This window comes from Drosophila subpulchrella, chromosome 3L, assembly GCF_014743375.2.
Source record: "Drosophila subpulchrella strain 33 F10 #4 breed RU33 chromosome 3L, RU_Dsub_v1.1 Primary Assembly, whole genome shotgun sequence".
NCBI lineage: Eukaryota > Metazoa > Arthropoda > Insecta > Diptera > Drosophilidae > Drosophila > Drosophila subpulchrella.
The window spans coordinates 20,570,458-20,596,385 of NC_050612.1; the positions used below are offsets into that span (position 1 = coordinate 20,570,458).

A 25,928-nucleotide genomic window follows, 5' to 3' on the forward strand; every position below is an offset into this window, starting at 1 on the left:
AAAATGATGTGTACATTTAGATCCGTTATTGATTAATATGGAGTAGTGTTTAAAATTAAATTTAAATTAAGAAATATAAATAACTTAATTTTCAAATTAAAAAATGTAGCTTTAGTATTCAGTATATTTGGTATTCCAAATGCAACGCATGGTCCCACTGCATAAAGTATTTGGCCAAAACCGCCGAACGGTCTGCCTAAACGTTGTTGGTGTGCGCGGAGGAGCCAAATAAATCCAAGTAATTTCCGTCGAGCGCTGCAAAATTATGGATCGCACTTTCTACGAGGGCTGGCTTATCAAGTCGCCGCCCACCAAGCGCATCTGGCGAGCAGTAAGTGTCCCCCGATATCGGGAATCCTTTGGATTCTGGAAAACCCACGCAAAAGACCCAAGGAATTTTCCTGGAAACCCCAGCTCAAAATAAAAACCAAAAAATTCCAAGCTAAGCGAATCAGAAATTCCAAGTGATTAGTGAAATGTGAAAAGAGATGAAAAGAAAACCGCAATTGGCTAACGGTAAACTTAAGACCGGAAGAGAAATACCGTAATCTATGTCCATCGATTGAGTCACGAAAAAGATAAAAAAAAAAAGGAATGGATAATGGAAGTGGCATTTTTTTGTACAATTACTCTAAGCCTGTATTGGTGCCTGCTTCAGAGAGTGTGAGTGTGTGTGTGCGAGTGTTTGTTTGCCGTTGTTGTTTGTGGTATAATTTAATTCATTATTAAGCCGAGGGATTGCGATTCCAGTATTCCAGTTGATTGGAATGCAAACAAGCTGAAAAGAAAACCGCAGCAGAAATTGCGAAAATGTGAATGAATTTACGATGGCTTCCTCTTCCTCTGCGCTTTTCCTCTCTTTTGTTGTTGCTGTTGCTCCACCTCATCCTCTCCTCCTCCTCCCACTCTCTTTCTGTTTATGTTTGCCTTTTGGCCGTGGGAACGTGTTTTTGGCGCTGGTCTAAATTTACGCTTAATTAATTTTCCGTTTAATGTTTACTTTAGGGAGTCGCTGGTGTATTAAATTACCGCCAACTGTTGCGTTTAATCAAATTTATTTTTTCCCGTAATTCGTGTACATATATGTATGTATGTTTTTAATGTGCATATGGCCCGTTTTTTATGCCCCTGGGCGATAAGCCACATCGGATCAGGCAGAAAAACAAAAAACAAGAGAAACTAGCGACGGGAGCCACAAAAACAATGACGCACTTGTCTTTCCAGATCCTCGTAGTTGTTGTTGTTGCTTTTGCTAGAGATGCGTAACGTGAGTGCCGTGACACGATTAAGTTTTCAGAATAGTTTTCAAAATCTTTAAATTTAAAAAAATGTTTTCAAAATACCACTCTCGTGGTTATACGATAGGTTTAGCTTAACAATTAAATGTGCTTACCTTTTATTATGTTATAACACTTTTGAAACTTCAATTTAATTTAAAAATTATGTTTTCCGGAAGCGTTCGTGACACGAGAATCTACTCACGCGGCCACCTCTGGAGCGTACATTTGAACCCACTTATAATGGATACCACAGTTCCAAGAACACCCAAAACGTTGATCAAAAGGTCTGCAATACAGCATTTTTCAATTACAGCAAACCCAACTATGGGTTCACTGTACTGGCTTTGTTTCCTTATGTTTAAACATGCAATAGCTGTCAAAATAGAATCATTAAATTCTATACTTGCAATATTGACGTTTCTGGTACTGTATTTTCTTTTTAAGAAAAAGTATTTATGAAAAGTATACTTCGAGGTTCCTAAAAATCAAAACCTAATTATACCTTATCTAAAATAATTTTGAAAGTACAAAAGAATTTAAAATCTGTAAAAGGCATTCTCATCTATGCATGTAAAAAGTAAACAAAGCATTTTCCAAGTTGTTAAAAATAGCCCCTTACATTGTCGTTTCTATAATTTTGAGCGCCATTGTATAAACAAACTATGTATAATGATGCCTCAAGAAAATAAGCTTCGTATTATTTCCAGCGCCTCGGGGTGCCAATTTCTGGCTTGTGTGCGGCATTATGTTTATTGTTTATAATTCAATTAAGCGTGATATTATACAGTCCGAGAAACCCCATCCATTATCAGTTGGAGTTTACGGTTTTCAGCGGGGTCTCGAACCGCTCAGCTGTTTTGGCAATCACTTAACGGTAACGTGGGCGTGGGGTGTTGATTTTATGATTCGTTGACGTGTGTGTGTGCCTGCGGATTACCCAAGAAAATATCAATGTAAAACATGATTCGCGGAAAAGCAGCGGCGCTGCTGTCTCTGCCGCCGTCGGCTTCATCACCCGCTTACTCACCACCAGTTAATGTTAATGCTGATAGTATAGTCAGCCGTTGAGCTGGTCAGCCGGACCCTACCCCCATATCACCATCCACAGTCCATCGCTCAAACAAGGGTATCTTACATCACGACAGAATCATCAACAAACTCGTAAAGAGCATTTATTTCCAGCTCAGACCACAAAAATAATGTAAGATATCTCTTGAAAAGCGATAATCGTAGAGTAAAGCAAAACATTTTCAGTTACTTATAAAAATAAATGTGAATGTGTGATTGGGATGCTTGTTTAGTATAAATAACAGAATATTAAATGTAGCCTCCATATGACTATCACCATTTTTGACACAGCTAACCCCTAAAAAAATATATTGTTTTCTTTCATCTACATATGTATGTATTCTTTTCATCTGAATTTGAGTAAAACCGTATGTTTATATTCCTGGAATTCGATTTCTTATACAAAAATTTTATTACAATATTATTACTTTGAAATTGAAAATTATTAAAAATAAACATTTTTATGGGCACAATCACTAGTGCTAGCTTTCAAATTTGTTTTTGCCCAGATGACTAATTATCTAATTGAGTTAGTCATCACCTTTTATACATCTTAGATTTGCACTAGCATTGTTATCTTTTTAAGTTATCACACAGCCTTCATTTTATATCATCGAGGAACCTATCAATAAGAACAAATTTTTTTTACTGGGATTGTTTCTTTTCATAGCGATAATCGAAATAGAATGGACAGCTTTTAGAGCGCAATGATAACAGTTCAGATTAAAATAGGTACTATCTCAACATTTTAAAGGCACGAATAATACTAAAGGTATTTTAAGGCTTTTAAGCCTAGAAAACGCTTTGACTGTGACCATTCTTGTTTATTTACTGACTCTAACTCCATGTTTCCGATTTATCTTTGCAGCGCTGGAGGCGTCGCTGGTTTACGCTGAAGCAGGGCGAGATACCGGAGCAGTTCTGCCTCGAATATTACACCGACCACAACTGCCGCAAGCTGAAGGGCGTCATCGATTTGGATCAATGCGAACAGGTGGACTGTGGCCTGCGGCTGGAGAATCGCAAACAGAAGTTTCAGTACATGTTTGACATCAAGACGCCCAAGCGTACCTATTACCTGGCTGCCGAAACGGAGGCGGATATGCGAGACTGGGTGAACTGCATCTGCCAGGTGTGTCACCTACACGATACCAAGCAGTCTAATGAGTTGCCATTGGGAGCGGTGGGTGCTGGTAAGTCTACCCAAGCAATACTCATAAAGTCCCCCATCTAAAGTATGTCTTTGTTTGTAACATCCAGATGAAAACCGCACCCAGCACACGAGCTCCAGTGGCGGGCTGAGCAACTCCACTCAAAATACGACCACCACTTCGCTGCACTCCTCCGCTGGAACCACAGCGGCCCAAGCTGCGGGCCCAAATGCTGGAGGAGCGGCCCAACTGCGACGACCGGCGGTCATTGAACAGCAACCGATGCCCTCGAATGCTGGCAACAACAACTCAGACTCGGTATATGTCAACACGGAGTACAGCAATCGCGAGACGATGCTCTGTGATGCCAACTTTGACCAGCAGGATCTGCTCTCGGCTGCCCAGCAGCAACCGCCACCATCGCCGGCAACAGCTCTTTATCTGAACCACAGTGCTTTGATCCAAGCTCAGGCGGCAGCCGCAGCCGCCGAGCAACTGCAGCAGCAGCAGCAACAGGCTGCCCGCTTGGCGGTCAACGCTAATGGCGTGGTGCGTAAGCTGCCGGAGCACCTGGTGCTGACGCAACAAACACTGGCGGAGGCAGCTGCCCAGCAACACAGCAGCGTTCAGGCCTCGCCCGCATTGAGCACAGCCTCCGGGCCTTATATACCCATCAGCGAGTGCTTCTCGGGCAGCCCGAGATTCCTGCCCGGTAGTGGAGCTCCCGGTGCAGATGTGGCCATACCAAACAACCCCACCACGCCGTTGAACAACTTGGATCCCAAGTTCTACGATACGCCGCGCAGTCATAACAACATCGGTCTGAATCTGACCAACGATCAATCGTACTCACCGAAGATCACTAATTTGAGTCTGGTAAGTTGAGGCAGAAAGGTTAAATTTGAAAGACTTACTAATCGTTTATTCCTTTGGTCTTTCAGCAACAATTGGCCAGTACCAATGCTAGTAAACAACGCTCCGACTCGGATTCGGAAAGCGTTTTTACCGATGACGATGAGTGGGCCCATCCTTTGCCCCTGCGCGAGAATGTGGGTAGGTTTTTAATAGTCCCTTATCCAAGAGAATACTTATTAATCAAACGTTTATCAAAGATCGCAGCACACGACCCTCTGATAGTTCCATTGAGAACGAATCGTTCGTGCTGACCTACTCGCAGCGTTTCTCTAAAATGCCCGAAGAAGGTGGAGCAGTGGTGCCGCCGACCGAAAAGAATTCCAAGCTAGCGGGAGCAGCATCTCTGGGAGAAGCTGGTGACCAAGGAACGCTGGACAAACTGGCCAAGGTGCTAAAAAACAAAAATAATCTCATATTGGACTTCAAGGAGAATGAAAAGTGAGTTGGCAAAGCAAAGTCAAAGGGTTTTGATTGTAAACTTATGGTAATTCGGTTGATTTCCAGAATTCCGCGAGATCTGCCTCAGCTGTCGGATACGGAAAACACTTCTCCGGCCATTGTGGCCCGTCGCCATGCCCACTCAGCCTTTATCGAGGAGAGCTACGACATTCCACGCTCCCACCAGCAACCATACTACAATGTCAACCAGCTGCTGGGCGAGCGACCAGTCACCAGTCCGCACAACTCCAATCCCATTGCTGCATCCACACCGAATCTCATGGCCGCCGATTTGGGCTCAGTGGCTGCCACATTAACGGCAGCGAATCCCGGCCAGATTAGCGGTGCTCAGACGGCCGCCTCATCGCCTACCAGTGCTCGAACGTTGCCCCGACACTGCTACACGAATGCAGCGCCCACAAAGATGGAGGGCAATGTGTTTCGTTACGATTTCATGGAGCCGGCGGATTGCCCACCGGTGAACCGCATGCTGAAGCCGAAGGTGGCGGGAGGATTGCCTGCCGTGGAGGACAAGCCGCCGGAGGAATTTCCGGCAAAGCCCCCGGTGGGCGTAGAGCATTTAACCAGTAAGCTGGGTGCTGCGCAACTGCAGCAGCCGATTGGACCGCCCAGTGTGGACAGAAAGTGCAAGCCGAATGTCTTCAAGGTGAGATATAAATGGGAATATATGTATGAAATCTTTATAATAATGTCCCATTTTAGTTGGGAACTTCGGCCACCATGTCGCCGTCGACACGTCGGTCCTCTGGAGCCCCTCTCTCCATGGTACTGCCGCATGAAACGGATGTCCACTCACCGGGTGCATCCGCCTACTTCCACGAGACGCGTACCCTGCCTCGCCAGCAGCATCGGCAGCATCCCAACAGTCCCGGCAGCATGTCCGTGCAACATCAGCGCACCGCATCGGCAGCGGCTGCCATGATGAGCTTGGCGGGAGCTGCCGGAGCTCCCAAGCAGCAACCACCGGCGCAGGCTGAACACAAGCTGCAGTACTTTGATCTGGATGTGACCAACAAACCGCCGCTGCTTAACAGATCAAGCATGAGTGTGGGCAATCTGTACTCCCAAGGTGGAAATGGAGCCAGTGGGATGCGACTGGCTGGCGTGGACACGGGAGGTGCCCGGGCCCCAGTGCCCAGCAGTGTGGTCTACAGATCGGTGGACTTTGTCAAGACGGAGGCATTCAAGAGAATTCGGGAGGAGCGAGAGAGCAGCGGCAACAAGTGAATCTGCTGTGTCAGCAGAATGGTTTCACATCTCCAATTCAACCACATGACAACGTGCAATAATAAAGGACCACGTTGCGGATCCAAATTTTTGTAGTGCCTATTGGGGGTCAGCTGAGGAGAGCTGGCCCCATCCAAAAACAAGAAAAGTGCAAATTCCGAGTGGCTTTCACATTCGTTAACATCGTCAAATTCACAACCCATTAATCCACATATCTAGCTTGTAAGTCGGCACCAGCATTTTTGGGTGCTGCTTTGAATCTGTAATTCGTATCTGAAATCGTTCGTATTCGTATTTAAATCGTGCTTCCAACACTTCCATGTCTATTTGTTAAGCTTCGAAATCAAAATGTAACCATGACAAACGATCTTAGTGCTAATTTTACAATGCAAACAGTTATTTTATATACGCAAGCGAAATATTTATATACACGAATTTTATATGGTAAAAAGTTATTTACAATTTATAAATGTAACACGTGTGCGACACAAGCTGTAGCTTGATTTTGTGCTTTAAAAAATATATATACATTAATACCAACTTTTTGGAGTGTTTCTGAAAGTTCCAGAGCTAATATTGAATTTCATTTGTTTGAAAAGTTGTTTATTTATTTCAAAAAAAACTTTGAAACACTATGGCAACCTCTGTTTTGAGTTCAAACAAACGAAGTTAGCCCAGAAATACTTGGCAACACCAGGAGTCAATATCAAACAAACAGTCATTATTATACGGATTAGTCAGTGAACTAGCACGCTTTAGAGTTCTTTACTTTCAACCTTATATATTTGCATTAATAATGTCGCTGGTCTACATCACTCATCACGATGAGAACATTCTCGGGTGTGAGCAGGAGTTTGAGAAAGCCCAAGGCCCCAAGGAATCCATTTTTGTGTACAAAAATCGTAAGGATATATAATAAACTATCCTTCTAAATATATCTTATATTACTTTCAACATTCAGCTGTTGTGGAGAGAGCTGCCAAGTATGCCAGGAAACTTCGCGACCGCTTGAATGAGGAGGACAAGAAGCTATCGGTTGTCCTGCAGAACGATGGCACTCGCGTCCTCACCGAAGCCAAGAAATCATTGCATCGTTCCATGGGCTGTGCCCACACCCCGATTGACCCACCGTGCGCCTATCTGCGCAAGAACCAAGGCATCAAGTGGCGGCGCGAGAACACCCACAAGTGTCCCAAGATGCCGCCAATGCCCCCACTACCTCCACCGGGCAGTGGCGGTCGCAAGTCCAACATGGCACCCAATTTCATCAAACGCAACAAGATGTGCGCCGGTCAGACCATTCCCTGTCCCCCGCCACCTCGCTTCATAGACACCCCCGTGGGCACTCGTCAAAATCTACTCAATTCCGGTTTGATTCCGCAGTTTATATGTCGCAAGGATTTCGGCAAGGTGCCGGTGTATCTCAAGAAAACCAAGAGGATGTTGGCCGACATGAATGCGGTGTGTGCCAAGGAGCAGGCACGTTTGCTGGAGCTGTGCCGCGGGATCAAGGGATTCACCCGGGCCTCCGTCGACTTGGGTGGCCCGCCGCCGATGCCAGGAATGCGGGTGATGGAGCAGCCGGAGCGCAATGAGATTTTAGAGGGCCTTCGCCTGAGCCTGTCCGACATGACCAAGCAGTATCAGTCCATGTCGCTGCTCATCGACAGCATCGCCAAGCGGCAGCGCAAGAGCAAGCTGGAGTCCGATCTTCGCCAGGTGGAGCAGGACATTCTGCTGATCGAGACCACTCCCATTATCTACGTTTCCGAGTATTAGCTGATGACATTAATTTACTTTTCTTTTTTGCCCCCGATGTGTGTCGGCATCTGGTAGCCGAGTGAGGTGTTTCCTTGGACGCACTTACTCAGCTCTTAGAGGCGGACACGCAAAACAATTTGGTAGTTAAGGTTGAGAATAAATTTAACGTTTATGCATGTAACATTTCCACGGCGAAGCTTCCATGGCACACGGGGCATGTGAGATTCCTGCCAAGATCATAGAGTTTCTGCAGGTTCTCCAGCTCGAACAGGATTGGACGTTCGCAGAGGCTGCAGTAGCGTCGATCCAGGCTGGGGGAAATCTACTTGGATATTTTGGATATGTTTTAAAATCAATGTGGTATAAACTTACCTCCACAAAGGACACAGTGCAGCGCAAAACTTGCTTCTCCATAGGATCAGCTATTACAGGCTTTCCCAGTTTCTCATGCAAAAACTGTAGGTGTATACCGATTTGCTCAACAAAAGCCTTTGCGGTGGCCCCCAAAACATGCTCCTCCGTAAAGTCAGCCTTTAGTTTGTTTACCAGTCGTTGGACCTCCTCAAACATGCACTTTATCACATCCTCCTGGAATGGGGTTCTTTGACTTAGTGACCCAATAAACTGGAGTCTTAGTCTTATGTGTGTGATGAGTAGCATCGCCAGAAGCAACTGCATTTCATCCTGGGTATTCTTGATATGAACCGTCAGCTGGAGGAGGCTCGATTGCAGGCGGAGAACAGATTGAAGGACATGGAATTTGAGTTGCAATTGCTGCAACTGAATTTCCGTGGCAGTCTCTGTAAATTGAAAGGAATCCAATGGTCCATAGTCAATGTATTTTTGCCAATTTTCCTCGGCAAATACGTGAAGACGTAGTTCCGCCAACAAATCGATGTAGTTATTAATGGGCTTATCGATTTCCAGCCTGCTGCTAAGTTGAACAAGTGCATCCTGTTTTCCGACCTTGAGTATTTGCATAACACACTGCTTTTTTTGAGACACAGTTTGACACATATACTCCTTGTTGCGGTAGAGAAACATGGTCATTAGGTTCTTGTTTCTACTGGTACAGAGACCCATTAACTGGAAGTCCTGCAGCACATCCATGGCTATCGATTGCATCTTCAGGCTAAGCTGGTTGTTCTCGTGAGCGATTTGAATGTGTTGCAATTGGCTGGTGGCGGTTCCAGCCGCATAGCTAGTGTCGTCCAGGCTGCAGAGTCCGGTGATCTTGACACCGCCCACATAGAGCCGTGCTGCCAAGCACTCCTTCTCCTCCGATCTTGGCATACACCAGGTCAGCAGATGCGCCGCCTTGCAGCAGGTTATGTAGTAGCAATCCTTGACAGCACATTGAGTAATGACTGCCATTTGCAAGCCCAAGCGATCTGCTTTCTCCCACAAAGTCTTCGCCAGGATAAGGCCGGTAGTTCCCTGTGCTGAGAACTGGTACAGGTGGATAAGTCCATTGTTGTCGCCCACTAGCAGGAGGCCCTCGAAAGCGTGTATATAGCAAATGCGACCAAGGGAGGTCTCCGTTTGTTGGTGACTCAGAATGGTTTTCAAGTCGGGGCTCAGGGTGAGCAACCACAAACTACCGGAGGCGGTTCCTAGTATCAAAACCAGTGAACCATTGGCCTCTGATGTGTCCGGCAACCAAGTAAACATAGTGATCCAGGCGCGATTAATGAATGCCTGATATTGCCCAAAGTTCGTTATCTTGGCAATGTCCATTTCGGGCAGTAGAGTGTCCCTCAGCACTACGGCTATATTGAGCTCCTCCAGCCGACTCCAGCGGTTGTACTCGGCCGGTTTGCCCATTAGGCTCAAGGATCCGTAGGTGTTGAGGGAGCCCAGCAGAAGATTTCCATTGGCCAGCAGCTTCGGTGCCCTCTTGACAGTTACCAATCTTGCTGGTGGCACAGAAAGGGAGCAAACGGCCGTGTAACCCGGCTCCAAGGCCAAGTGCTGGGCCTCCAGGACATTGCAGCTATCGTATATGGCCACCAGATTCACCTGGTTGGCCAGAGCATCCAGGGGTCGCAGCTCCTCAGCGTTGGACTCGAAAATAGCCACGAAATAGGGAAAGGGATCCACGACCATGAATTTGCTGTTTAGCTCCAAGGTAACCACATCCGATTTGGAACCACTTAGGGCTACAAAGTTCTTGTCCGCATGACTGCTTACAAAATCGTGTATGGAGTCCTGACGGACAAAACCCTTGGCTAGCACAGGGAATTCCAGATTAGCTAGGGGGAAAATATATAGGGATTTTATTATATTAATTACTATATGTAATGAAAACAATATTTTTAATGTATTGTGTTGGTAGATCTAAATCTTTAAAAATTTTAGAAATCTTTAATAAATATCTACAAGTCCATAATCTTTTGGGACTTTCTTATAGCTAACGGTAAAATAATACGAATCATAATTGGTTATTAAATTACAAACTTGGGAAATTTTAATGGAGTTATCATAGGAATTTAATTTTTTTTTATGCTGTTTTATCTTCGTTATTAAATTACCAGCTTATGCCATTTTAATAGAGCTATCATAGGTATTTACATTTTAAGTTGTAACATTTAAGTATGTCATTGAAAAAAAAGGATAGATAGCCATATTTACAAGTATGTACTTTAAAGGTGCAAACAGGGCGACCAAAACAAATCGGAAAAATCGGCTATCACAATCCCTGCAAGCAAAAGGGCGATATTTCTATCGCCTGTCGTCCAGAAGTCACTTTTTAGTAACTTCTGCGCGATAGAAAGGCGATAGAACAAATTTTACAAAAGCAAAATATACATATATCGCGTAGAAGTCACTTCTGAGTCACTTCTGGACGATAGAAAGGCGATAGTACACATTTTACAAAAACAAAAAGGGTCGGGATCGCGAAGAAGTAACTTCTGAGACACTTCTGCGCGATAGAAAGACGATACCCTGCAAGCATTTTCTATCGCGGAAGGCACTATTAAGTGACTTCTAGAAGATGAAAACGATCGTCCGCGATATCGCATTCGGATCGCGGAAGTGACTCCCGTCGGGAAGAAATGTGCCACTTCGGCGACACTTCTCGAAGTCACTTCTGCGTTACTTCTGGAAGTGTCGCCGAAGTCACTTCTAGAAGTGTCGCCGAAGTGGCACATTTCTTCCCGACGGGAGTCACTTCCGCGATCCGAATGCGATATCGCCGAAGTCACTTCTGGAAGTGTCGTCGAAGTGACTCCTAGAAGTGTCGCCGAAGTGGCACATTTCTTCCCGACGGGAGTCACTTCCGCGATCCGAATGCGATATCGCCAAAGTAACTTCTGGAAGTGTCGCTGTAGTCACTTATGGAAGTCACTCAAAAGTGACTTTACATATGCTTGTAGAAGATACCTAGAAGAGTCTTTCCCAATTGCAAAATCTTGAATTAAAACATATTTTTTTTTTACTTTTAATATTTTGCATTTATTTTTTGTATACGTGCTTTGTCCGCTTGTATACGCGGTGCCTGGCATGTAGGAAATTTTGCTGAACAATGTTATTTAGGTCCAGCTCCGTCGACATAAGAAATTTATTAATAACCATTTCTAAAAGAAACAGAAACAAAAATTGTTTTTTGTTCAAAGTAAAAATAAAGTAGAATACATTACCTTTTACAACGAAATATGTTGAGAATCGTTGGATGCCTGGGTTTCTCCGCAGCTACACGTTGAGTAATGTCCACAGCTACTATAGCTTGTCCGTAAAAAGATTTAAATAATCGTACAGCTCACGATAAGCACGTAATTTCGCACGCTTTGTTGGGGGTACATTTAAATAAGTTAAGCAATTAAAAACATTTAGAAAAAAACAAAGCTATATTTATAAAACGCACAAATTTGATACAAAACCGCACTGTCCACAGACAAATCACGCAACGAAATGACGCTCGGGCGAAAAATAACGGCGTGGGTCAAAAGACCCAAAAAATTTTCAGAAAAAAGGGGTAACGGAAAATTACCGCGACCTCTTTTTATCGCGTGTTTTACTCACTACTATAGTAGAGATATCTCGGGTGTGTTGGTTTCTATATAGCACTCATACACTTACGTTTCCCGACATCTTCGACGCCGTCTGAAATTTCTCCCTCAGTAACTTTTGTCATTTCCTCGCGCTCAGTTTAGTTGAGAATCCAAATCCAGCGGAATGGCGACCAAAAAACTTGGAATGGTAAGCACACCATGTGATACCATAGAAGTTCATAAATAACTCCAGTTTTTTTAAGGACTTTGTGAAGCAGATGTCCGAATACGCCAGTGGTTCAAACGGGTTCGACAGGGTTTTAAGAATGGTAAGATTATAAACAATAAATGCAACAAATTGAAGCGGCGAGAGAAGAAAAACAGCTGACTCGGTCGGCAGGGATGGTGTTATATAATATGGCTTGCTACTATCGATAGCTCCGAATTTGAAATACTCATCTCTCGTGAGATCTAATGAGATTTTTAAAATTAAATGCAGGACTTAAAGTTCGTTTTTTAGTTTAGTCCACAAAGGTCATTAACTTTTGTGTAGTGTAGTGCTTTAAAAAAGCATAAACCGGTATAATCTAACATTTTGGATCCTGTCTAGAAATTAAAAAATCAGAGAATACATTTTTCCTAAAATCCTTGTATTTTAAATTTGTATCCAAAGATTAAAATCACTGGTGGAGGTGATGGTCGCGCCGTGGGAGAGTTCACTGTGGCTGAGGAGCACTTGAATCGGCTGGGAACCCTGCATGGTGGACTAACGGCTACAATTGTTGATAATTGTACCACGTACGCCCTTATGTCGAAAGGTAAGATACATTTTATTTGGTTTTAGAAATCTTAAATTAAATTAAATTAAATTTAAAGGATCCCATCCTGGAGTTACGGCTAACTTGAATGTCAGCTATATTGCTGCTGCCAAACCTGGGGAAGTTATTGAAATTGATTGCAACACTGTAAGGGCCGGTAAGAAAATGGCCTATTTGGATTGCCTTCTGAGGCGTAAATCGGATGGGAAGATCATCGCCAAGGGAGGACAAGTCAAGTACATTCAATTTGACAAGGAAAAGCTGGATTTTTAGAGAAATTTGTCGACCTTAAAGAAGAATAAATAGACTATTTTAAAATGTATATCGCTATTTTAGTTTGACACGTTACGTACCATTTCTTACTATTTTATGATGTCATGAATTTGTTCATCGTTAGTTTTTTTACTTTCATTGAAAAGCGGAAGGCAGCACTCGACGATAAGAAAATCAAATATTGAAATAATATCAAAGCAATCCATTTGTTATAAGTAAAGGTTAACGATTTGTAGTAAAGCGAATGTTCACAAAAATTGTTCAAAAAAATAAAATACAAAATTGTAAAGAAAAGATAATGGATGGAATAACATTCAAATCCAGTGATAATACTATGAGTGTGCCTACATGCTTTTTTGAGGCTCATCCAGAGCAGTTAGCCAAGTTGATGTCTACATTCTTCGGGCTCCGTCCTGTGGCGAAACTTACTGGAAATTCCATGGAAGCGATTTACAGTGAATCCATTGTCACTGGTCTGGATAAGATAGAAAAAATGCAGGAAGAGTTTAATGAGTTGAAGACATCCCTTATGGGTTTGCTTCCTGGTAATTCCGGTAACGGTGATCTGGAAAAAGATAAGGAATCTCGGAAGGAGGTAAAGACTATCAGCGTGGTCAGTGCCAATAAGTCCATTGAACCCAATAACGATGATTCTATTAACGATGATCAGGAAAAGGAAGAAGTTTCAATTTAATTCTGTTTTAAGAAGGATAATGAGCAAGATAAGTTATCCGACACAGAATCATATGATTCATATATTTGATGAAGTCTAAAGTTTTAATTACATGAGGTGGAGAACGATGTTAGAAAGGAGAAGAAGCAGTCGACGTCCAGGCGCTTCAAGAAAAGAATTGGAAGTCAAAAACCCATCTTTATAAACTAACAGCTGAAGACTTATTGAGTATTAAATATAATTGGACTTTGCTATACACAAACAGCTCCTTCATTAAAAAATAAAAAAACCATTTCCCAAAAAAAGTCCCGATAGATTTGAATTTGAAAATATTTTTGGTATCGATTTCTTAGCGGTGTTTGAAAACGCATTTCGATTAATCGATGACTGGCACGTCAATCGAGAGACAGCTGTTGTTTGTTTTTAAATTTACATTGTTTTTTTGGAAGGTATTACGTTATTTTGTGCGATTTGAATGGCGGTTCCAAAGGCTTTCCGGCCGTTGTTTGGTAGGTTCAATATTATTCACTGTATCATGACATTACGTAATTTGTGTTTACCTTTCTTTTGATAATTTACAAGTGGTTTACTTACGTCAAAATACGGAAAACTACACTCGAAGATATTGAAGTCATATATATAAAATCAAAGTAACCCTTTTATTAACCTCATACACTCAATTTCAAATTATACGTACATCTGCAACTTTTGCTTCCGCAGTAACCTATCTTTTATACATAATATATATGTGTACAGACCCTCTATCAAGTACCTAATGTCATCAGATCTTAGCCTTGTCCCCTCTTACAAATCACTTTACAATAAAAATGGATTGTTCTGTAGTTCCTTGTTGACTTATCACTATCGAGGACTTGACTTTTAAGTGGCCGATACGACTATCTATCCATATCTATGGATCTATCTGCGAAACAGTATTTAGTACTTTTCTAACCTTCCCAAACAAATCACAATTTTTATTCCAGTTAAGTAGACGCTATCGAATTGTCTGTTGAGCAACATCTATAAACAAAAAACATGGGAACTCGCAAAAAAGGAGTTGAATTCGCCAAGCATATCACCGAAATCATTACCAAATCAACGGGTTTTGAGAGTCACCTTCAAAAGGTAAGACATTATATACCCCCACTGCAGCTCCATTATCTAATCTTTTATTTCATCCTGTCTAATAAAGGTCAAGATTGTGGACGGCGGCGATGGAGCCTGCACTGCTGAGCTGAAAGTGGACCAAGATCATGTCAACTTGTACAAGTTTATGCACGGTGGCTATATCATGACCCTGGTGGACATGATAACCACCTACGCCCTTATGTCAAAACCCTGTCATCCCGGCGTTTCGGTAGATCTAAGTGTAAACTTTTTGAATGGAGCCAAGCTGGGTGATGACGTAGTGATTCAGGCCAATCTTTCTAAGGTGGGCAAGTACCTGGCCTTCATCGACTGCACCCTGAAGCACAAGAAGGACGACATGGTTATAGCCAAGGGCACCCACCTGAAATACATCAAATTTGACTAATGTTACGAAAAATATTTACATTTTGGGAGTTGCTTTAATAAAGATATTTTCTATAAGGTGCAGTGCCAAAATTTAAGATTATTTGAAATCTATATTGATCTAAAGGTGTATTTGAAACACAACCCATATATTTTAGTTCAAAATTGGTTATATTTTTAATAGGCTTGGATTTTTAAAATGGGAGCTACCTTAATAATGTTTTTTCTTTTTCGCCACAGGTTGTATGATAACGAATTTTTTATCTGTATTTTAAGTAGATTAATGGATAATAGAAAAAAAATATAACAAGTTTATGAAACATCCTATTATTAGTTCCAATAACTAATTTTAAATCTATTTGGATTGTTATGTTTATGAAATTTTCAAATGTATCTGTTAAACTAAATAGTCTTTGATTTTAAAAAGTTTTACTTTCCAATTTCAATGGGGCTATTAGGTATCGATCCAAAGTTTCCTAGACATTTCAAATAAATTCAACAGGACATGTATTTTTATGGAATATTAATGTGCTTTATTTTATTACATGTGTAGCAGTACATTGTTAGTTAATTGTCAATTAAACATGCTCATTGCGCAATTGCCGGTGTTTGTTTGTTTTATTTTCGGTTTTGATTAGAGTGAGTGTGGCTACTACGGATAAACGTGTACATCGATATGCGTAATTCTTCGGCTGAATCTTCACTTGACCAGCGGGGGGCAGTGGGGGCAGCAGGCCTCGGGAGGCGTCAGTGGGTCCACTCCCGGCGGACAGCTGACCTCGCCACATCGCTCCCTTAGGCAGTTGACTTGGCCGTGGAAGCAGTTGCACTTGGTGCACACATCCGGCGACCAGACCTCGTTGTTCAGCCGCGTGGTGCCCTTGTCGTCGACGCAGTGGCTCCTCTTGGGCTTGGTGACCACTTGGGCCGGTGGTGCTGCTGCTGGCGCCAATTGCACCACCTGAGCCATTGGTTCGGAGTCAACGGCATTGCAGGATTCCTCCACTTTTCGCAGTTTCTTGTGCAGCTTCTTCAGTTCCTTCTGGAAGCTGCCAATCAGCTCCTCCAGCCCGCTAACCCTCTCCTCATTCACATCGTAGAGGGACTCCAGTGGACTGTCATAGCTCTCGGCGGTGGTCACCTCGTCATCTCCCCGTCGGAGATCTCTCTTCTGCCGGTTACTCCTCTTGGTGTATGTTTGGGGTATATAGGAATCGAAGATGGCGGGTTGACTGTTCCCACACCGGCCACATTCCTGCCAGAGATAGAGATTGATGCCAGCTATATCCTCGCACTTTTTGTAGCCACCCTGGTGCTTGGCCAGAATGAAGACATTCTCGGTGACCTCGTCGAAGTTATCACCCACATCGCAGAGCACTCGACCAAAGTTGGCCTGCTTGATTTGGATTAGTTGCTCGGGTGAGAAGACTCCGGGATTCTCGTAGTACAAGCGATCGCCATCGCGAAGGCGCTTAAATTGTTCTACCAGGAGGCACTGGAAGAGCGGACCCACCTTGCCACCCTCCACCTGATCCTCCAGGATGCCGCCCAGCCAAACGTCCACGTTATCCGGATGGCCATACAGATCCTTCATCTTCTGGCGTATCTCAGCGTTACTTATCTCCCCAGCCAGGTCCTCAAAGTCCTGGGCCACTGTGAGATTACACAACTTCCTGTAGACATTATAGCCAGGCATTCCGTGATCCCTGCCCCTCTGGATATTAATGGCAGCCAGATCCAGGGCCACGGCATGGGCAGTTTGGAATAGCTTCTCGGTGAGCTCCGTATTGAGGTTCTGATCGGGGGTCTTCAGCTTGGCGGGTACGGCCAGAAAGCCCCTCATCAGGGGATCCACGCCACCCTCGTAGGCCAAACGCCAGGGGGCAAAGAAGGCCTTGTGGAGGAGCAGGTGACCCTGGGGAATTGGCTGGAAGGTCTCATTCAAGCGGTGGAGTATGGGATTAATGATGGTGTGTCCAAATCTCAGGGCAGCCGTGGCAAACTCATTGGCTATGCTGGGATTCACTTGAGGATCGTAACCCTTGTACTCGCCCATCATCGCCAAGCCACTTTCACCAATGATCAGGGGCAGCCACTGCTTGAAGGTGATGTGCTGCATCTGGGCGCCCACTATCTTACGCGATTCCTGGTACAGAGTATCACCATCCCAATGGGTATTGATTTCCTTTAGCTTCCTGGCTATCCTATTGTGCTCCCTCATCCAAATGGTGTGCATGGCCAGCAAACCCACCTGTTCATTCACTCGGATATCTCCGGAAACGAAGCAACTCATCGTGTTCTCATCGAGATTCCTCCTGCAATCCATGCCATCCTGCGGGGCGGCAAAGGGCAGCATGTCCTTCTGCCTGGGGAAGTGAACGCCCACCCGGAGTAGACCCTCCTGGGCCGTAAGATTCCTTAGTTCCTGGGCAAACGGAGTACTGTAACCATAGACCTGGGATGCGTCTATATACGAGGTCAGCTGATTGATCTGCTCGCGATGCTGAACGCTGTCGAAGAAAAGGGAGGTCATGCCGGATCCACAGATGGCACTGGATCGCACCACATCGATGCAACGGCGATTCCGGACTCTCGGATCATTCGGTGGCACCTCGATGGGATAGCAAGGAGGAGCCATCTCGCAGCTCTTCTTGCAATCGATGCCATCCCAGCTCTCCGAACTCACCGATGGTATGGCATGATCCAGATCGTGATCGAGAAACTGTCCCCACTGCATCACCATGTGGGTGATCCTGGCATCCGGTGTGATCTCCTTGGTGGCCACTAAGGAAGTGGAAACCAATCTTGCACTCGGCTTCGCATGGCCGGAATACAACATTCCCTTGGTCCAGCCCACAGGCATGCTGAAACCATTCTCGTAAATGGGTGGCGCCAATCTCCGGAAGGCTGTGAGTGAGGCACCCCAGGTGGGATGTTGTAGATTGTTGCAGGTGCCATCGATACTACGGTATCGCGAATGGAAGCACATATCCGTACAGTTGGGCATCTCACGGTGCTCCATGCATCCGGATAGCTCTGCCACCAGATGCAAATGCTCCCTGGACAGCAGATCCCTGAACTCGTACTCCTCGCTCTTCATGGTCAGATTATCTCCTTTCTGCACATGTTTCCGGATATTAACCAAAGTTCTTTCGTAGATCTCTGCAGCACGTGCCAATTGCCTGGCTTGGCCAGTGGGAAAGCGGAAAACCCGCAGTAGTTCACCATAGTTGGGGGGAGCTTTGTCGGATCGGTTGGAGAAGAGCATGTCCAGGGTGTTGTTAATGGCCAGGTCAATTTCTTTAGCGGCTTCTTCGAAGGCAATGCGCACATAACGATCTCCTGGAGCCAAATCCAAATTGTTTCTAAAGGGGGAAAACAAATAAAGGTCAGAAAATTAGTTAAAATCAGTAATAATCAGTAATAAAAGGTTGTAAAATGGTGACCCCAATATTTAGCTTTGGTAAAATGCAAGGACCCTTTTATAGAGTGTTATAGATAGCATATAGATACCCAATTACTATGTCATAAAATGAGCTTATGGTGACCCCAAATCGTTATAAGCAGAAATTGAGATCAGCAAAATATTCAAATTGGTGACCCCGATATCTAATTTAGTCAAGCTGCAAAGACTTCTGAACCCTAATAGTATATAAATATAGTAATAGATATAAATAGATTTTGGTGACCTGGAATCATATCAAGGAGAAATGGAAAATGGTGACCCACAAAGTGGTGTTTTACGATGTGGTGAAGGTAGAGTTCAGAGACTACTTCATAATGTGATAAGGGATACCTATCGTTCTAAACAGATAGAAAGATTGAAATTGGTGACCTCGATTCGTTGTTATATGAAGTGCTAAAGGTAGAATTTAAAGACCCTTTATTTAAGTAATGAAGATAGTTCTTGGTGACCACGAATAGTGGTGTCCTTTTGGGCACGTAAAGTACATTACTACGAACTTGCGAATTAATTTTTGATTAATCTTTATTAAATGCCTAAGGCCTCGAGTTGACACCTCCATAGAGAACACAAAGCGCTGAAACAATCAAGATATCTTAGGGAATTTGCACATTTTAATTACCATAATGCCAGTGCCAGGAGTCGCCCAAATGGCCGCGTTGTCTAATAAAAATGCCAGCCAGTCTATTTCCCCATTTTCTGCGCTGTCTTCCCTACATAAAATTATGCTGAATTCTTTTTGCAAAAAGATAAAAATAAGAAAAAATCCCCGCTTTGCTTTTTGCTTTTCAACTCGGTGCTCTGAATGGCGGGAGGATTGGGTGAGTGGGCCCAGCATTAACAACAATTCATGCCGTGCATTCTGCTGCCAAGGAATGCTCCTTTAGGAAACTTTCGCCTGTGTAAACTTTGGCATTGTGCAGCGGAGGCGACGTTGTAGGTAATAACTTAACGACCATAATACACCCTGTTGCACCAGAAGTCTGGCACTATCAGTTGCCACTGGTTCTGCTCTTGGTCCTTCTGCTCCTGGTGGGTCGTGGTCCTCCGCCTTCAGGCAGTGGATATTGCGGAGCCAAGGACTACATATTTCCACGCTGCCATTCTGCGGCTGTCCTTTTGCCTTGTCCTTTTATTTTTGTTTTTTCTGGCGACTCGACGGGCGGTCTGTTGTTCTACAGTTGACAATTGTCCACGGTATTTTGGTCATTGATAATTTTTCAGAAAGTTTGGGAATCACTCTTGCAATTATTTTTAGCAGATAATGGTTTTCTTAGGGGCAGGCACTTCAAAAAGAGAGCATGTCATTGTGCAAAACATCAAAGAGTACTTATAGAAAACCTTAATGTGTTTATAAATTGGGGAAATAATTTTTGATTATTAAATCGAAATTCAATATTTTTCTTATAGTTCTTACAAAAACTGGTTTTAATAACGTCCTTGGTTTCATTTACTCTGTACTTTGTAGAATTTCACAGTACCAAAAATAGTTTAAAACATTATTTTCAACTATATTTAAACCCTTCATTACATACATCTATCTATCTACATATTTAAATATATATCTGTCTATCCATCTATCTATCTAACAATTATATTGTGGTGAGGTCTTCATATTAAAATCGATTTTAAAAATCCTTTAACCATATATTATTTAAAGGTTTTATCTATATTAGGTTTTATATCTATATTATATTTTGCAATTTACGTTCTGTGAGCATTAGGTTAAGTAATTGTTTTTTAAATAGGCCACTAAATTATTTCATCATAACTAAATATTTCTCAAGTTTAATTTAATTTATTTATTTATTGTACTCTGTTGCCAAAAGTTTAAAACTTAAGGTACAGGGAGGAATCGGCCATAGTTGCTAAGACTTTCGGCCGGACTAAATTGTATTTACAGGTTTACTTAATAACTAGAATTTTACATATGGGTGGGAAGAGAAGGAGATTAACAATTTAAATGAGTTGAAGTAGGTTAGCTGATTTGAGAAAGTTAAGAATTTGCTGGATATTTTCATATGAAGGGTTAATTAAGAGATCAGATAGTTTTATATTTGAGTTACTAGGTCTATGTGTTTGAAATGCGGTGCAGTCGTTGAGGATATGTGAGATCGATATGGCGTCTGTGGTGCAGAATCGGCATTGGCTGTTCATTGGCTGGGAGAATCGGTATTCGTGTGTCAGTTTTGTGTGTCCTAGCCGAAGCCTAATGATCTTGGTAATTTCTTTCCTTGGCAAGCTGCAAAGTTGTGTGTTTTTGGCGTAGTTGTTGATGCTTATCATCTGTGGGTTAATGGCTTGGTACCAAGGGGATGCTTTCTGTTGTAGGTTTGTGTTGTTTTGAAGTATATTCGTTTTTAAAAGTTTGTTAATGTCCGTGCGGTTTAGATTTGGGATGGAAATTAGGGGTGATCTTGTTGCATCTTTCGCTGCTGTGTCGGCGCATTCGTTACCTTTGATCCCAATGTGACTAGGGACCCAGAGTAACATGATTTTTGGGGCGAGTTTTATGATTAAGTCCCGGATCGATGTAGTGTAAAATGACACGTTGTTACAATTAAGGACAGCTTCCAAGGTTGACAGTGAATCGGAACAAATGCAGGTTTTACCTCTTTTCTTCTCGGCTATTTTAACAGCTTCCAGAATCGCGATTGCCTCTGCTGTGTATACTGAGGAGTAAGTTGGTAGGACAGCTTGCTTGATAATTTCCTCTTCTGTGGTAACTGCTAGCCCTATTATTTCTTTGTTTTTGGACCCATCGGTATATAAGAAGGAAAATTTCTTCTTTATAAGGTTGTGTTTGATGTCCAGGAACTTTTTCAGGTAAATATCTTTGTTCGTAGTCGATTTTTTGGCACTGCTTAATTGGATATCTATTAAGCTTGTGTCCATAAGCCAGGGTGGTTTTATTGAATTGGGCTTGTAAGGAGCTTGGGTTGGGATATCGAGGTGTTGGCAGCTATTAATGCATTGGTTGATGGTAGAGTTTCTGTATTTTTTATTTTTGTTTTTGGAGATCCGCTGTATGATTTGGTTGAGCGGGGTATCTTTGGCCTGAAGAATAGTGTGGATTGATTTTGCTTTTAGGTATTCGGTTCTATTTTCTATTGATTGGATGTTTGCTTCAAGGTAGAGGTTATTTGTTGGCGTAGAGCAAAAGGCTCCTAATGATGTTCGTAGTGCGGAATTTAGTAGGGTTTTGATTGGTTTTAGCATAGATTTCTTTGACGTGCCGTATATAGGAAGGGCGTAATCTATCTTAGAGATGCATAGGCTTTTAACGATTTCGATTAAGGTATGTGGGTGGCTATTGTATTTTCCGCTGGATAAGCATTTTATTATGTTTAGGGATTTGTCTATTGATTTTTGTAGTTTCTTAATGTGGGGCTTAAATTTATATTTGTGGTCAAAATGTAGTCCTAATAACGACAGTTCCGTAACCGTTTTGATGGTCGTATCTTGTGTTGATACCTGGCATGAGCAGGCTCTCTTCCTGCAAATGTGGATGTGCTTGCATTTTGAAACAGAGAGCATTGCTCCTGATTTTTGGCACCAAGCGTTGATTTCGTTAAATAGGTTATTCAGGTTTATCAAGACATTTTTTTCTCGTTTTAAATTGATAAATATGTTAAAGTCATCGGCGTATGCTGTGTGGGTAAGGTTTTTGTATTTGTCTAAGATATCGGAGAGGCTGTTGAACGCGATAAGGAAAAGTATAACCGAAAGTGGGGATCCTTGCGGTATACCGTTGTGTAATGGTTGTATCGTCGACGTGCTATGATTGGCTCTAACTCTGATTTTCCTTTTTGACATAAAGTGTGACACGTAGTTGGTTATTATTGGACCACAGCCCCATGCCGAGAGTTGGTTAATGATTGTGTGTAGCCCTATTTTTTCAAAGGCTTTGGCAAAGTCTAGGGATATGATTGAGAGGTGTCTCTTTTCGTTGAGGGCTCTGTTGATAAGAGCGTCTGCGTAAAGCAGACAGTCCATAACGGATTTCCCTTTTTTAAATCCGAGTTGTCGGCTACTTAGTAGTTTGTTGGATGTTGCAAACCACCATAGCCGTTTCGAAATTATTTTATCTAATGTTTTTGATAAGCATGGATTGAGGGAAATAGGTCTGTAGGATTCTATTAAAGTTTTGTCAGTTCCTGATTTGTGTATGGGGATAATTATGCTAGTTTTGTAGGTCTGAGGAATGTGTGACTTTAGGATGATATTGAAGAAATTTATGATTCTCATTTTGACCGAGTTTGCGACGTGTTGGATCATTGGATAATTTATTTTGTCCTGTCCTGGTGTTTGACCTTTTAGGCTGTTCAGGGCGATTGCGAATTCTAAAAAGTTTATATCTTGTTCCATAAATAATGCTGTTCTATGTGTGTTACCTTGGTTAAGTGTAAGTAATTTTTGTTTTTCTTCGATGAAGCTTGTGGAAAATTGTGCGTCCTCTGAGCGAAGAGACCAGTGTTTTGCAAATGTGTCAGCAATTTGTTCCGGGCAAGTTAGGAGATTGTTACTATTGTTGCCTTTAATGGCATGGATATTTGTGGCTTTGTGGAGCCCACAGAGCTTTCTTATTTTGTTCCAAATTGTTTCCGGCTTTGATTGTGGCGTGATTTTGGATGTTAGTTCAAAGAGGCTGTCTGCTTTGCTTGACCTTATTTCTCTTCTGTATTGGGCGTTCAGTTTTTTGTAGTTAATAAGGTTATTTGTCGACATATCTCTGTTGAAGGTCTTCCATGCCTTGATTTTTTCCCTTTTTAAATTTTTTAGTTTTTTATTCCACCATGGGACATTGTGATGCGATCTTGCAGGTTTTGTATGCGGAATACTTTTGTATGCACTTTGAAGTATAATTTTGTTTATATTACTTGCTTCCTGGTTTATATTTGTTGACGGTGGGATGGAATTACTAAGGATGTTTGTGAGTGCTTCAAATTTTTCCCAATCTGCGTTTTTTGTCACAAAACGTTGATTGAAATTGTCTTTCTTTCTTCTGCTGTTTGGGAACATGTCGATAGTAATTGGGAAGTGGTCACTCCCTTGGAGAGAGTCGCTGATCTTGAAGTCACAATAAATTCTCAGGTTTTAATTTAATTTTCCAGGTTTTATTTTAAAAGTAATCAAATTCTTAATTCCTAAGCTATAAAGAAATGTCAAAATGATTTAGCCCCTATCTTTTTTTCTAATAATTTGATTTTTGTGAATTGTTTTTTATAAAACAAGTGATGTTTAAAATATAAATAAAATATATTTTATAGGAAGGGTATCCCCGCTGTCATTACTTGCAGTTGCCTAATTTGGTGTAAAGTTTTTTCGTGGGTACCGCCCCGACTTCCGGCTCACTCTCCCTTTTTGCCACACGCTGCGGCGTACGCCAATGTATTTCCGTGGTTAGCCCTTTTGCCAGCAGCAGGATCACAGGAGCAGTGGCAGTGGCTCCACCTCCGTAAGGAGCCAGCAGTAACAGGATAAGCTTTTGTTTTACGCCCAGCATTACCCACAACTTAGGCGGATTTCTGTGTGTTTTTGTTATTTTTGTTGCAGCGGTTTCGCCGGGGTCTTTCAGCGGTTTTCGCTCACTCTTTATAGAGGTTGGGTTTTGGGGGATTCCCCCCAAATGCCGCCTTCTTCCAACATAGTTTTTCACTTTTGGCGCGCTGCTTTCTCACACCCTCTCTTTTTTTATTTTTTTTTTTCGCAGATTTTTTCTTTATAATTTTCCAACCCCGCTGCTTTGTTGCGGTCTGGCGACTGGGTTTTCCCGCCGTAATGAGTAAAGTTTCTAATGCTGCCGGCGCAGAACTGTAAGCCGATTCGGCTTCCGTCGTCACCGGCACTAAATGCTCCTTGCAACCCACACACACATGGAAATCCCCAGATTTCCACCATTATCCCACTGCTTTTCTGCTGCATTATGCATCGGGAAAATGGCTGTGTAAGCGGTTCTTTTGTGGGCCATCATTGGTCTCCAGTTCGCCAGTCGGCGGTTAATGGCCAAGTTCGTACTCCCGCCCAGAACCTTTTCTACCGCCACCTCAAATTGATTTACGGCCTGTGGCGGATGGATGCGGAGACCATTTGCTCAATAAATTCACATCGTGTCGCTTTTTTTCGGAACAAACAATTTGAAAACTTCTAAGGCCGCAAAAGGAGAGTAAAAGTTGAGGTACAAGATTGGGTACAAGTTCTAGTTTCGATGCACCTTAAGACTGAATGTTATTTTTGCATTTAGGAAATTGTTCCATGGAATTAGCTTCTAAGCAGTAAAATATTTATAAAATATTTGCACAAAAAAAAATGTTATCAACATCGACACCAAGCATTTCCGAACTGAAGTGAGTATGTGAGTAGGTCAAGATTAATAAAATAATAAATGTATTTAATTTTTCAAGCTCTAGTTTCTCTGCTTAATACTCTTAGCATTTTAAATTAGAGGGGGAATTTTGCGAAAATTACCTTTTAGTTTATAAAATATTTAGGTGGAAATCAATTGAATGGAAGAAATTTGTACAGGCACACTGAGAAAAAATTAAATATTACATATCTTTCTTGGCATTCTAGAATTTTTAAAATTTTATAAGCAATGTATGTAAAATTTGAATCTAGCTTCAAGAAATAACATATGAATATTACTAAATTGTTTTTTATTTGTCCTATCCTAATTTCCTTATCTAAATATCTTTATTTTCCTTAGTGTGTAACATTTCTATTTCTTGTTGCAGCCAGCAACTTGTCAACTCAATTTCAATTTGGGCAATTTGGATAACTTGTGCGGTTGCCTCAGTGAGGAATTTTCACTGCCTGTGTCTTTTGCCATTTTCCCCGAACCGAATCCGCATGTAAGTGTGAGTGTGGCACGTAGCTTTTCCGGGCTTAGCACGTTTTTCAGTTTGGCAACTGGCAACAGAAAGCTGGTAACTGAAAAGTGGCAACTGGCAACTGGCAACAGAAAGCGGCGACAACTTTTGTGCTTTCCTCCGCCGCCTTTTGATGTTCTCGGTGGAGCCTTGGTGCATATTTTATTTGCAGTTTAGCTGACAACACAGTGGAGCTTGGTGGCTGGTGGCTGGTGCCTGGTGCCTAGTATCCCGTTCCTTGGCAACTGAAGAGGATTAGCAAGTTTGTGCAGCTGTTAACTGCTTCTGATAACAGGCAGTCAGAGTTTGATGTTTATTCTCGTCGGTGAAGAGGTTCATATCTCCCTGGGCCGTCCCCCTGAAATTTCCCAGAATTTTGCCAGGCTGTCCCTGGTTTTCCTACCACTGTGCAGCAGTTTAGCTAGCAGCTTTATTTTATGGTTTTATGTTCTTTTCATAGTTTTGCG

The 25,928-nt window shown here is 42.5% G+C and overlaps 6 protein-coding genes across 6 annotated transcripts in view; 4 read left to right on the forward strand and 2 right to left on the reverse strand.

The window, feature by feature from the left end:
• Nucleotides 1-183: 183 nt before the first annotated feature.
• LOC119552630 (protein daughter of sevenless) lies at nt 184-6,640 on the forward strand. The gene is made up of 7 exons (XM_037862309.1): nt 184-331; nt 3,217-3,541; nt 3,609-4,375; nt 4,441-4,552; nt 4,612-4,852; nt 4,919-5,519; nt 5,576-6,640. Exons 1-7 carry the CDS (start codon nt 266-268, stop codon nt 6,098-6,100), a joined length of 2,637 nt encoding a protein of 878 aa, XP_037718237.1. The 5' UTR covers nt 184-265; the 3' UTR covers nt 6,101-6,640.
• Nucleotides 6,641-6,866: 226 nt separating this feature from the next.
• Nucleotides 6,867-8,042, forward strand: LOC119552632 (enkurin). The gene is made up of 2 exons (XM_037862311.1): nt 6,867-7,002; nt 7,062-8,042. The coding sequence occupies exons 1-2, from the start codon at nt 6,897-6,899 to the stop codon at nt 7,877-7,879; spliced, it is 924 nt and encodes a 307-aa protein (XP_037718239.1). The 5' UTR covers nt 6,867-6,896; the 3' UTR covers nt 7,880-8,042.
• Nucleotides 8,005-12,075, reverse strand: LOC119552631. Its single transcript, XM_037862310.1, has 3 exons — nt 11,942-12,075; nt 8,234-10,113; nt 8,005-8,183 (listed from the first exon to the last, which is right to left on the reverse strand). The coding sequence occupies exons 1-3, from the start codon at nt 11,994-11,996 to the stop codon at nt 8,031-8,033; spliced, it is 2,088 nt and encodes a 695-aa protein (XP_037718238.1). The 5' UTR covers nt 11,997-12,075; the 3' UTR covers nt 8,005-8,030.
• On the forward strand, nt 11,920-12,993 carry LOC119552633 (acyl-coenzyme A thioesterase 13). The gene is made up of 4 exons (XM_037862312.1): nt 11,920-12,061; nt 12,117-12,182; nt 12,527-12,671; nt 12,730-12,993. Exons 1-4 carry the CDS (start codon nt 12,038-12,040, stop codon nt 12,942-12,944), a joined length of 450 nt encoding a protein of 149 aa, XP_037718240.1. The 5' UTR covers nt 11,920-12,037; the 3' UTR covers nt 12,945-12,993.
• A 1,000-nt stretch (nt 12,994-13,993) lies between these two features.
• Nucleotides 13,994-15,232, forward strand: LOC119552638 (acyl-coenzyme A thioesterase 13). Its single transcript, XM_037862329.1, has 3 exons — nt 13,994-14,126; nt 14,601-14,742; nt 14,810-15,232. Exons 2-3 carry the CDS (start codon nt 14,653-14,655, stop codon nt 15,149-15,151), a joined length of 432 nt encoding a protein of 143 aa, XP_037718257.1. The 5' UTR covers nt 13,994-14,126; nt 14,601-14,652; the 3' UTR covers nt 15,152-15,232.
• A 405-nt stretch (nt 15,233-15,637) lies between these two features.
• The window catches only part of LOC119552637 (peroxidasin), a 38,445-nt gene continuing 28,154 nt past the window's right edge, over nt 15,638-25,928 (reverse strand). The window contains exon 9 of the mRNA XM_037862328.1: nt 15,638-18,494. Within this exon, the coding sequence (XP_037718256.1) occupies nt 15,830-18,494 (2,665 nt within the window). The 3' untranslated portion in view covers nt 15,638-15,829. The remainder of the gene's footprint in view (nt 18,495-25,928) is intronic.